The sequence below is a fragment of the Antechinus flavipes genome, chromosome 1, assembly GCF_016432865.1.
Source record: "Antechinus flavipes isolate AdamAnt ecotype Samford, QLD, Australia chromosome 1, AdamAnt_v2, whole genome shotgun sequence".
Taxonomy (NCBI): Eukaryota; Metazoa; Chordata; class Mammalia; order Dasyuromorphia; family Dasyuridae; genus Antechinus; species Antechinus flavipes.
In genome coordinates, this window is record NC_067398.1 from 260684445 (window position 1) to 260698223 (window position 13779).

The 13779-nt window shown below is 35.6% G+C and overlaps 1 protein-coding gene across 1 annotated transcript in view; it reads left to right on the forward strand.

The window, feature by feature from the left end:
- BAIAP2L1 (BAR/IMD domain containing adaptor protein 2 like 1) overlaps positions 1-13779 on the forward strand; it is a 119531-nt gene that overhangs the window by 31055 nt on the left and 74697 nt on the right. The window contains exon 3 of the mRNA XM_052000760.1: positions 8132-8218. Within this exon, the coding sequence (XP_051856720.1) occupies positions 8132-8218 (87 nt within the window). The remainder of the gene's footprint in view (positions 1-8131; positions 8219-13779) is intronic.

Here is a 13779-nt window from a genome sequence, read left to right on the forward strand (position 1 = left end):
ATGATCCTGGGCAAATCATTTCTACTCAGTTTCCTTCTCTGTAATATGAGGGAGTCGGACTGTAGTCTACAAGCTAAAATTTAAACTCTGTCATTTGGCATTTGAATCCCTTTTTTGACTAACTCCTGATTTTGTTTCCAGACATATTTCACATTATTCCGTTTAATACATTCTGTGTTGGAACAAACTGGCCTAGTCACTATTCCCTGCAAGAGACATTTTGTCTTTGAACAAGTGTACTCCATGTTTGATTATCAATTAATCAATGAGCATTTATTAAGTACTTTCTGCATGCCAAATTATATAAGCCCTAGACAAAGATGAAAAATGATACAATCCCTCTTCTTACATTGTATTGGAGGAGACCAATGTGTATAAATGTGGAACACTAGACTCACTATTCTCTCCCACAGAGACTATAGATATTGTTACTGTATCATTAAGAGGCATTAAAATCTTGGACAAGAATAGTTTAGCCATCATTTATATGGAGTCTATGAGGCAATTGAGAGTTTAAATGTTGTTCTGAAAAGATTGTTAACTGTAATGACTGGAGAGAGAGAACTGAGGGGAAAAGTTTGAGATGATTTATTTCCTGGAGAATTGGATTAGTATTGTTGAGAAAAAATTTTAATTTGTATCCTGAGAAAACTAATGGTAGGATTGTGTGCCCAGAATTGATAAGTCAGCAGTTTTAATAATAGTTAATAACTTTTCCTGTGATCTTTCTCACAGCTGATATATTATAAATAATTATTTTTGTCTTTGCTTTAACTGTATCTACCACTGTTAGTAAATAGTATAGTCAGTAACCTTGATGTTTATTTAAGCCAAGGCAGTTGGGGGTTTGATATACAGAGATGAGCAAATGTTTCTGAGAAAGAGGTTACTCTTTTATGAGTTGGGGACTATAAGAGCTAAATGTAATAAGAAAGATGTTGCAATTTAATAATTAATGTGGACAGTAGAGCATGTTCTTTTGTTACCTTAAGATTTAAAATAAGAATGAATAAACAAAATAAATTAGAGATTGGGGAAAGAGAGAGAGAGAGGATTTGAATGAGCACCTTGCTAGGCTACATGAATGCAGGAAACCCTAAATATCCTGCTTTATAAACATACGGAATAAATATAAGGTAACTCAGCACTATGCCTTGCTCGTACTAATAAGTAACTTGGAAAATGTTTGTTAAATTGAATTGAATTTTTCTTCTGGGTTTCTATTGTTCTTTGCCAGAAATTTTCAATGTCTCAGCTGACTATCACAAAACCATCAAGTTGTGTTGTGAACAAGTTCCTTTCCTGAGAATGCCAAGAAATTTGGATTTTAGTTTCATTTCAGCTGAATCTCAGTTGCTCTATCTGTAAAATTAAAGAGTTGGGGAAAGAGCTCTGCAAGTCTTTTTTCAGTTATTAAGTTAATGGTTCTGTGAGTTCCACCAAGACCATATTACCAGCTATATTATACAGAGAGTGGCTCAGATGGAAATTCTAGAACCATTGAATTTAATAGCTGAAAGGGACTTGCAAAGATCATTTAGTCTAACTCCCTAATTTTATAGATGGAGCAAACTATAAAATATGGTATATCTACATGTCTATATTAGCACATTTTATATGTAACATGGTTTTCATATAGCATATTTATGTAGCATTTTTTTATATGCCAGAGAGATGGGGAAATCTCTTATGGTTTACAAAAAGCTTTTTACATATTCTCATTTCGTTTTCACATCCCTCTAAGGTAGGGAGTTTGGAATATTACATTTTACAAAAAGGGAAACTGGAACTCATAGAAGTTAAATAATTGCCCAGTGGCCTACAAGTAGCAATAGAGCTGTGGTTCTTCATAATCCAGATCCAGGACTTTTCCCAGTCTTCAAAAGACTCCCATTTAGAAGCCTTATGTGGCTCTTCTTCCCTTCCAGATTACTTGAAGTCACTTCTTCAGAGTTCCCCTGCTGAAAAGTCACAGTGACCTGCCAAGCAGTAATGCTTTTCTTATTGTATCGTTTTGTCTTTGCAATTAAACTGCTTCACCAAAGTGGGGAGAAAACAATTCAAGCTTAAAAAAAGAGAGAGAGAGAGAGAGAGAAAGAAAGAAAAGAAAACAATTTAAGCTGAATTACTGAGACATACAGACAACTTTTACACCTAGTCCCCAAGTAAGATGTGATTCAACTTCTATAGATCTTTGGTTTTTCTCCTTTCTAGATTTTTAATGTTTTCTAAGCTCCCTTAAGAGTCATTACCAATAGTAATTTGGGATGATTTTGTGCAGATTTGATATTTGGCTTTGGCTTTAGCTTTAACGGATAATTTGGAATTTAGATAGCTGGGGGGAAGGGAGTAAAAGGGAAATTAAGGAAGTTCCCTGTATCAGGCAAAGTGAACAGTATGAACAAAGACTGAGGAGGTTTTGGGATATTTGGGTTTGTTTGTTTTGTTTTAGGTTCCTTCTGAGTAAATACTGAAAAAAATTCTTGTGAGTAAATGATGAGAAGGTGATAGATGAAGTATGATGGCAACAGATTATGGGAGCTTCAAATGATTGGCAAGGGAATTTGAAATCTACTTTATAGGTAGGAGATTTTTAGTAGAGGTTTTAAGTTTTTAGTTAAAAAGTGCCACACCTAAGTCTGAACAGAAGAAAACTTGGTCTGGCAGAGGTTTGAAAAAGGCATTATTAGGAAAGTAAGCATTTAGGTCAACTTTAAAAGTAAAATACAGATGGCACTAGTCAGTGCTGGAGGGCTGCAGAAAGATGGACACACTATTATGCTATTAGTGGAGCTATGAGTTAATACAGACACCCTAGAATATAATTTGGAATCATTTTTTTTTAAATACTAAAATGTCCATATTCCTTGACCTAGATTTCCCACTGCAAGACTTAGACCCGAAAAAAGTCAAAAGACAGAAATAAAGATCTTATGCATGCTGAAATACCCCCTTGATTTTTTCATAATATCAAAGAATTTGAAACAAATTATAATGAATAAATGCATTATATAAATGCATAAATATGATGGAATTTTACTGCTTAAAAAAAAAACGAAAACAAAGAATTAAGAGAAATACAGGAATTAAAGCACCCTTTGCCTTTGCCTTATATTTAGACAATAATTAAGTAGCGAGGGGGCAAATTAACCTACTGTAGTTAATATAGGAAAATCTGAATTGGAATTCTGCCTCAAACAATTAATAATTGCAATTCTGGACAAGCCACTTAACCAATTTCTGCCTCAGTGTCTTCATCTGTAAAATGGAAATAATAAAAACTACTATCTTCTTTCCAAGGATGCTTATTTGATCCTTTCAAATAAGGTAATGATTTGTAAGCCTTAAAGTGCTATATAAATATTAATTATTGCTATTATTATTTTTTAAAATTGAGGTTATCCACTAAGAATTGCCTCTTCTCCTAACAGTCCTAACAGTCCCTTCTCTTCATCTCACATCCAAGTCGTCTCCATCCTAAGAAATCCTCACTAGATCCTAACATGCTATCATCCTACAATTCCTCGCTCTTTCAGATAAACACCTTGAAAAAAATTACCTATATTCATTATCCATTTCCTCTCCCCTCACTCTCTTTATCTCCAAAGGTCTGCTTTCCAGCCTCATCATTCAACTGATATTGCTTCCTCTGAAATTAACCCATAATTTCTTTATCACCAATCTAATGGTTCCTTCTTAGTCCTTGACCTTGGTGCTTCATTTGACACAATTAATCATTCTCTTCCAGGATATTTTCTCCTATCAGAGACATTACTTTCTCCTGATCCTCTCCCTGTCCAGCAATTTCAGTTTTATTTTACTGATTCATCGTCTGTCTTCCTTCCTATCTTAAAGCTATGTACTGAAACCTATCCTCTGTACTCTCTCACCTGGTAATATCATCAGATGTTGTAGATTCAATCATCACCACTTTGCAGAAGACTCCCAAATCTATGTATGGAGTTTATCTCTTTTGAACTTCAATCATACATTGCTAGTTGCCTATTGAATATTTTACACTGCTGTTGTTGTAGTTACTTCAATCATGTCTAACTTCATAACCCCATTTGGGGTTTTCTTGGCAAAGACACTGGAGTAGCTTGCCATTTCCTTCTCCATCTCATTTTACAGGTGAAGAAACCGAGACAAACAGTAACTAAATAAATGCTCCACCTAGCTGCCCCACCATATCTCTTGGATATGTTCTGTCTTTATTCATAAGGCCACTACCCTAATAAAATCTTCCATCATGAAGACTCTCCCCTTCCCAATTGTCCTCCACACAGCTGCTAATTATTTTTCTAAAGTACAAGTCTTTCCTCAGCACTCCTCTCCCTCTTCCCCCTCCCCCCCATACTCAATAATGTAATTCCTAACTCTGCAAACTCCAGTGGCTCCCTCTTGCCTGAAAGATTATCTGTAAATTCCTGATTTGATATTTAAATCTTTCCATAACTTGGCCCCATCTGCCTTTTCAATTTTCTTCCCATTTTACTCCTATCCTTGCAATTTATACTTAACACACACACCACTCCTGCCTGGAATTCACTCTATCCTCATCTGCCTTTTGGAACCTCTGAATTCTAAGTTCTAGTGATATCTTCTTCATGAAGCATTTCCAGCACTGCCACTCCCAGCTGCTAATAAACCTCCTTCCAATACTGCCTTGTATTCATTTTGCATTCGTTCTTTATGCACTTGGATACACATATAGTGTTTCCTCCATTAGATGAGCTATTCATTTTTGTCTTTGTATATCCAGCATTTAATACTGTGCTGAGCAAATGCTTGTTGTTTGATTGAGAGGAAGGCTTCCAGGGTGGGAGACAAGGTGAATAAGTTTGGAAATGAAAGAGATTTAAAAAAAAAAAAAAACTGTTTTAAAACAAAGGTAAAATGATTGCACATGTATAACCCATAGCTGATTGCTTATCCTCTCAGGAGTGAAGGAAGGAAGGAATAGAACTTGAATAAACAAAGACTATACATAAAAGTGTATGTATTTAAAATGCATATATACTTCTGTGCAGGGGATATACTGTTAAGTGTGTAATAACCATCTGTCCACCACTTGTGTCCTAATTTCTTGCTCCTTAGTAAAATATGAATGATATTATTGACATCCGAAAATTATATAGCACTGTTTTGAGAGCATTGCATTTATCAGAGATAAACCTGAAGAATGAACATAATCTCTTTTCACAGGGTTAAAATCACATGTGTCTTATCACATATAAAACTGTTGTTTGTTCTTTGTCTCAAAGAGGACCATATCATCAGGAAAGGTGATGTCATAACAAGCAAGTGAAATGCATTGAAGTGAGGGAGGGCTGTGCAAAGTCTGACTCACTTTCCCCTCCAGAGACATCAGATATAGATCAGGATGACTGGAGATGGCCCTGCATGCAGTGGAAGACCTTGGCCTTGAATAAAGACCTATCATGGGAATGGTGCCCTTAAACTCTGCCCTAACTGTGACTGGAGACTTTGCCATAACTAGTGGAGAAATAGCTAAAAAGCTGCAGGTGTTCGATTGTCTTGGAGGAACATTTCCCCTCTTGGTTCCCCCCACCTCTTACTTAGCATTTAAGTACTTCTTTTAAAGGCTATGGTGGCATTGGGAATTCAGGTAACAGAATTCACTCATCCAAGACTATCTTCCTGTATAACAGTTCTCTAGGGAAATTTGAATTAAGTGTTTGTTATTTACTAGGATTCTTTTGTTTCTGAGATAGATTTCTGCCTTTACAGTGTATTCCCCTAAACTATGGGAGAAAAGATGGGGGTGGATGGTTTTGCCTTTAGGGTCTATTTAATCTTATGTTTTGCACTCCTACTGACACCTTGTCTGTTGGGAGTTGCCCTTTCTCCAGAGATGATAATAAATCATTTTTTTTTTGTTTTTTGACCTTGAGTCTGATTTTAATTCGGGAAAAGGCCGCTGTCCCACACATCCTTTATAAACTAAGGTTTTCAACAAATCTCAATATGACTGAGGCCGGGCATCCATTCAGTGATTAAGGCTAGGTAGTAATTGAGACAAAGAATCTCTTCTTTCTCTTTTACCTAGTCTAAAAACAATCTGAATGAATGAATGAATGAATGAATCTGGGCGGGGAAGATCCTCAGAGTTTCTAGCCAAAGCAAAATGATTGCTAATTACCTTAAATTTGAGTCAAGCTGGATCTAAACAATGATCAAATGGGGCTTGGCCCAGGATCTATTGATAGCCAATTAGAATCACATTGGTTTTTGTTTTAGGCCTGGTCCTTAAGAAAGAAATCTTGCCAGTAAATCTCAAGTTACCTTGGAAGGGTTCAGAGGTGCAAGAGAGAGAAAAATTATTTTTTAAGAGCGTCTGTAAGTAAGGATATGATATCCAAGTGGACAGAGGGAGGGAGCACCATTGCTGCCACTTGGCCACCCTTTTCCCAATTGGAGAAGATGGCTTCATTCTTCTTACCTATCACTTCAATCCCTGAAAAGGGAGAATGGACATTTAAATAGCACTTCCTTTGTCAGGTGCTGTGCTGAGGACAATTATTAGAATCTCCATTTTACATATGAAAAAACTGAGGTAAACAGAGGTTAAGGGACTTGCCTAGGGTCACTCAGATATTGTCTGAGATAAAATTTGAATTCTGATCTTCTTGACTCTAGGCTCTATTCTTTCCATCGTCTATCTTTTTACTACTGTCAAACTGAGTGAAAGCTATTATAGAATGTTTACATATGCACCTTGTCAGGGGAAGTTCTTATAGAATGCACAGATTGTTCTGCTTGATTCTGGTTTCGTGGAAGAAGCTGGAGAACCTGCTTCTGGAAAAGTGTGATAATAAAAGATAAAACAAGGGATCACATATAAACAAAAAGTGCCAAAATGTATAATGAGAAATACTATTTTCCCTTAAATTTCTTCATCGCTATCTCTATACAGAATTCTTACTGTGCCTATTATTAATACCTAAAATGTCTCAACCATATTCTTAATATACAATATGTTTGCTTCCAAAGCATCAATATAAACTTTTTCAATTTTTTTTTTAATTTGGGGATACATATACACCAAAAATATTAGTAAAATGTAAATTGTGTAACTATCACCAAAGGCAACTAAGCAATCTAGAAGAAAAAATACCTATAATTCACTCTTAAAGTCCTCAAAGTGAGCTTTATTTTTTAATAAAGGAATTTCAGATAAAAGCTTCTCTATGAAAAACTCCCATTTCTACCCCTCCAAATTAAATCTCTAGAAACAAAGGTCTAGGCTCAAAACTTTGGAATGAAAATAGAAAGTTATATTTGAAGAAATTTGAAAACAATGTACACAATCCCATATTGTCTTCACTTTGTGAATAGATGTTTGATTATTAAGGCCTTTTTTTTGGAATGATAAACTCTTTCAAAGCTTTTTTAGGTTTTTCATGGGACAACCACAAATTTATCCACTGATTCAGAAACAACACTACTTTAAAGGCACAGGCAACTCCCACAAAGTTGATTGTTTGGAAATTGGAATCTGCTTCCTAGTAGAAGCAATGATTAATGGCAAGCCAATAGTGGCTCACTTTCCCAGTCCACCCAGTGGACTATGTTAACACTTAAGGATGCTGCCTAAGTCACATACTAGTAAGTCACAGACTGCCTGTCAGCCGAATTATAAAAACAAATCTGCATTCAAGTCATAATTGTTTTTGAAAGAGTGATTGATTTATTCTGTGATAAAAGCAATGGATTTGTTTTTTATAGTAGCTTTTTACTTTTCAAAATACACGTAATGGTTGGCAGAGGTCCCAAACATGCTAGCCTTACACCTGGCATGTCAGGACCCTCTGTCCAGTGGAACTGTGTCCGGTGCTCTTCTTATCTCTACATTTACCAATTTCCTTAACTTTAACCTTACTTCCAAACCCCATAATAAACTTCTTTTATCAATCTTAAAAAAAAAAAAATACACGTAATATAAAGATAGTTTTCAACATCCACCCCTGCAAACTTTATGTTCCAAATTTTTTTCCTCACCTTCCCCCTCTAGATGGCGAGTAGGATAAATGTTTTAAAGGGGAAATCTGCATTGTTATTGTTTTTTTTAATTAATTTATTAATTACTGCTTTTTTCTATCCCTTCTAGCTATGATTATGGCAGGAAGAGCATATTATGATGGTGTAGCAAAGATTGGAGAAATAGCTACTGGTTCTCCTGTGTCCACAGAGTTGGGTAAGTTAAACAACAAATCACCTACAGACATAGCAAGGGGGATTTGATCCTCTCTTTTGTTTCTAATTCCTCCAAATGAAATGTGTGGCAGTGTTTTCATACTGCCAAAAAGGAAAGCAGCAATGACTCCCTCCTCCCCCCCCCATCTTTCTTCAGCCCACATGAGAAAGTACTAAGTTCATTTTGAGAGGCAACAGGGTACAGTGTAAAAAGGCAAGTCAACAAGCATTTATTAAGCACATATTATGCCAGGCACTATTCAAAGACTAGGGATTAAAAGAAAGACAAAAAAAAGGGAAATAACATACAAACAATTATACACAAACTATATGTATGTGATAATTGGTGATAATCGATAATAAACAAAGGAAGAGACACTAGCATTAAAGGAAATCAAGAGACTTTTTTTACAAGGTGGAGATTTTAGCCAAAATTTGTAGAAAGCCAGAGAAACGAAGCAGAAATAAGAAAGGAAAAAGCCAACAAAAATGCCTAGAGTTGGGTGGAGGGCAGTAATCTTACATCAGGGGCAGCAGAGAACAGTGTCACTGTATCACAGTACATGGGGGAAAAAAGTCTAAGAAGAAAAAGAAGATAGAAACCAAATTGTGAAAGTTCTAAAAAGATCCCTAGTAGATTTTTATATTTGTTTCTGGAGGCAAAAAGGACCCACTAAAGTTGATTAAAGAAAGAAGATGATGTGGTCAGGCTTTCACTTTGGAAAAATCAATTTGACAGATGGACTGGAGTGAGAGAAAGACTCAAGGCAGTGAATCCTGTCAGCAAAAGAACTACCATAAATATGGATTGATTGAACCTCAAGGGAGAAAAAAGAGGTCACCAAGTGATCATAGCAGAGGGAGAACCTAGGAATAAGGGATATTCCAACTTCCCCACCATAATCATTAGTATTGGAAAGGGTGGCTACAGGAGCTGTGAAAAATCAGATTTAGAAAGAAGGTAAAAATAACCTGGAAAGAAAAACAAAAATGCAAGCAAACAATAATAGAAAGAGCATGAATGCTATGTTGTGGTTCACACTCATTTTCCAGTGTTCTTTCACTGGGTGTAGCTGGTTCTGTTCATTACTGATCAAGTGGAATTGATTTGGATCCTCCCATTGTTGAAGAGAGCCACTTCCATCAGAATTGATCCTCATATAGTATTGTTATTGAAATGTATAATGATCTCCTGGTTCTGCTCATTTCACTTAGCATCAGTTCATGTAAGTCTCTCCAAACCTCTCTGTATTCATCCTGCTGGTCATTTCTTACAAAACAATAATATTCCATAACATTCATATACCATAATTTACTCAACCATTCTCCAATTGATGGGCATCCATTCAATTTCCAATTTCTAGCTACTACAAACAGGGCTGCCACAAACATTTTGGCACATACAGGTCCCTTTCCCTTCTTTAATATCTCTTTGGGGCATAAGCCCAGTAGTAACTCTGCTGGATTAAAGGGGATGCACAGTTTGACAACTTTTTGAGTATAGTTCCAAATTGCTCCCCAGAATGGATGGATCTGTTCACAACTCCACCTACAATGCATCAGTATCCCAGTTTCCCCACATCCCCTCCAACATTCATCATTATCTTTTCCTATCATCTTAGCCAATCTGAGAGGTATGTAGTGGTATCTCAGAGTTGTCTTAATTTTCATTTCTCTGATCAATAATGATTTGGAACACCATTTCATATGGGTAGAAATTGTTTCAATTTCATCATCTGAAAATTGTCTGTTCATATCCTTTAACCATTTATCAATTGGAGAATGGTTTGTTTTCTTATAAATTTGAGTCAATTCTCTATTTATTTTGGAAATGAGGCCTTTATCAGAACTTTTAACTATAAAGATGTTTTCCCAGTTTACTGCTTCCCTTCTAATCTTGTCTGTATTAGTTTTGTTTGTACAAAAGCTTTTTAACTTGATACAATCAAAATTTTCTATTTTGTCATCAATAACGATCTCTAGCTCTTTTTGGTCACAAACTCCTTTCTCCTTCACAGGTCTGAGAGGTAAACTATCCTATGTTCTTCTAATTTATTTATAATCTCATTCTTTATGCCTAAATCATGAACCCATTTTGATCTTATCTTGGTATACGGAGTTAAGTATGGGTCAATGCCTAGTTTCTGCCATACTAATTTCCAGTTTTCCCAGCAGTTTTTGTCAAGAAATAGTGCATTCTTAACCCAAAAGTTGGAGTCTTTGGGTTTGTCAAACACTAGATTGCTATAGTTATTGACTATTTTGTCCTGTGAACCTAGCTTATTCCACTGATCACATACTCTTAGCCAATATCAAATGATATTTCTTAGCCAATATCAAATGGTTTTGGTAAATGCTGCTTTATAATATAGTTTTAGATCAGGTCCAGCTAGGCCACCTTCATTTGATTTTTTTTTTTTCATTAGTTCCCTTGAAATTCTTGACCTTTTGTTCTTCCAGATGAATTTTGTTATTTTTTCTAGGTCATTAAAATAGTTTCTTGGGAGTCTGTTATAGCACTAAATAAATAGATTAGTTTAGGTAGTACTGTCATCTTTATTATATTTGCTCGCCTTATCCAAGAGTACTTAATATTTTTCCAGTTGTTTAGATCTGACTTTATTTGTGTGGAAGTGTTGTGTAGTTTTGCTCATTTAGTTCCTGACTTTCCCTTGGCAGATAGATTCCCAAATCATACTATCAACAGTTATTTTAAATGAAATTTCTCTTTGTATCTCTGAACAGCAAAGGTTTTAAGATGAAAGTTAGTTTGTTACCTATGGAGTAGGGAACACAGTGAAAAGGTCTAAGTAACTTAAAAGTAGGATTCTAGTAGGTTTGGGTTGAGGCTGCTGGGAATAAGGGAATAGTCAATAGGGATTATTGAGCACAGAGTTTAAACAAGGGATCAGGTACTTCAGATTCACTGAGATAGGGAGAGACCTATAGAGTAGAAATGTGTTAAATGATCAAGGAAAGAAATTTAATAGATTGTTCAGTCACTAGTTTTGGTCATGTCTTAACTCTTTGTGACGTTATTTGGAACTTTCTTGACAGATATATTAGAGTGGTTTGCCATTTCCTTTTCCACTTTATTTTTACAGATGAGGAACTAAGGCAAATGGGGTTAAGTGACTTTCCCAGAGTTACACAACTAAGTATCTGAGGTAAAGATTCCTTACTTCAAACTCAGACTGTATCACCTAGCTACCCCCTAATTATCATTGTCTAAAAGTGTTCAGCCATCTAAGGCAATCCCAATGAACCTTGGATAGAGAGCACTAGCTGCATGCAGAAAAAGAGCTATGGAGATTGAATGCAATTCAGCATATGCTATATATTAATTTCTTTTTTCTGTTTGTTGTTTTTTTCCCCTTTCCCATGGTTTTTCCTTTTCTGAATTTTCTTTCTCAACATGATTCATAAAGCAATGCACATTTAAAAAATAAGTAAATAAGGTTTTAAGAAAAGAGTAACCATTAAAGATTCAACATTAGGGTAGCTAGATGGTACAATGGATAGAGCACCAGTTCTAAAGGCAAGAAGATCTAAGTTCAAATCTGACTTCAGACACTTATTACACTAGCTGTGTGACCCTGGTAAGTCACTTATATCCACTTGCCTCTCCCAAAAGAAAAAAACAAAACTAAGAAAGGTACAATGTTAAATGAGGGAGAGGGTTCAGTCAGGATACTAGGCAAATAAATGTATCTGGCAGGGAATAAAGTGTAAAAGTGTAGGTGACTGGAAAGGATGCTCTGAGCATGGCAGAATGATTGCTTTAGGAAGCCAGCAAACCCTGGCTCTGGAATTGGTAGTCAGGGTCCTATATCCTGGCTCTCCCACTCCCTTTGGTCTTTGGGCAAATGAGTTTATCATTCCAGGTCTTAGTTTCTTCATCTGTAACATGATGAAATTGTTTATTATCTGTATAACCTTGAGCTACTTAATTTCTCTGGCATCTGCTTTCTTATTTTTAAAATGAAGGTTGTGACAGGTATGGGTGATACTTGTAATCCATGTTACTATGATTGAGTTCAGGAGTTCTGAGTTGTAAGTTATATTTGGGTGCCGCTAGCTAGGGCTAGCAAAATGGTGAAACCCCACGGGTGGGAAGAGGTGATGTGGTACAGGTCAAAAACAGAGCAAGTAAAAGTTGGCTCAGGTGGTTGTTGCTCTTCCAGCTTGGGAAAGGTGGAAAGACTAGTGGGGGATGGGAGCGGGGAAGGGGAAGAGGAAGGGAAGAAGAGAAAGAGAAAGGGAGAAGGAGAGAGAGTGTGTGGGTAGAGGCATATAGACTAGATCATTCAAATTCTAGTAAGAACAGATCTTTCCTGGCACATACATACATACATACATATTGACTTAGGAAACTATAAACTATAAATATTATCTGTGTTGCATTGTATTTTCATTTATTTTGTTAAATATTTCCTATTTACATTTTCCCTTAATCTTTGTATATATATATATACTCATTTGTATATACTCATTGGTTTCCCCATTGGAATTCAAGCTCCTTGAGAGTAAGGACTTTTTGGTTTTTTCCTTTGTAAGTACTGAAAGAATGTTTGGCATGTGGTAATCATTTACAGTTCAGTGGATAGAGTGCCAGATCTGGAGTAAGTTCAAATTCAGACTTATTAGACACTTACTATCTATATGATCCTATGCAAGTATCTTAACCTGTTTGCCTCAGTTTCCTCATCTTTATAGATTTTTACCTGTATGATAAAATAGGGATAATAATATCTACTTCCTAACCTTATCAAATGAGAAAATAATTGTGAAATGCTTAGCATAGTGCCTGCCTGGCACATAATAAATTTTATATAAATATTACCTAGTATGATTATTACTTAATAAATATTTGTTAATTAGGAAATATAGTACTGATCTTGGAGTGAGGAAGATCTAAGTTGAAATCCATTCCCAGACACTTAGTAGATGTGTAGATAATTGTTTAACCTCTGTCTGCCTCAGTTTCCTTAATTGTAAAATGGGGAGAGCACTTTCTTTCCATAGTGATTATGAGCATTAGATATTATACATCTCCTAGCCCAGTGCCTATCATGTAATAGTCTCTTAATTTGTTTCCTTTTTTCCTTGTTAAATGATTGATTTCTTGTTTTAAAATGAACAAATATAGTGAATTGGACTAGATGACCTCTGAGATACATTCCAACTCTAAATCATTGATCCTTAAAGTGAGACAGGATGAAGAGGAGGTGATGATTAAGAAAAACTAAAGAGAACAATTGCTTAACAGGAAATAATTGGCAACAGAAATGACAAGTAGACCAGAAAAAGACTATAACTATGTCTGACTGGCCTTCTTAGGACTACATTAAAAACATCCCTCATTTTAAACTCCCATTTGGTGAAAAATGTTGTTATAGATTTAGACAGGATTTTCATGTCAGATTTACAACTCCTGATTCATACAACAGAAATTAATGGAGTTATGATCTGTATTTATTGAGAGGGATGGGCTAACTGGGCCCCCAGATTTTACCTTATGTTATGAACATTTCCTGTGACTCACATAGTTGAAAATCAGAA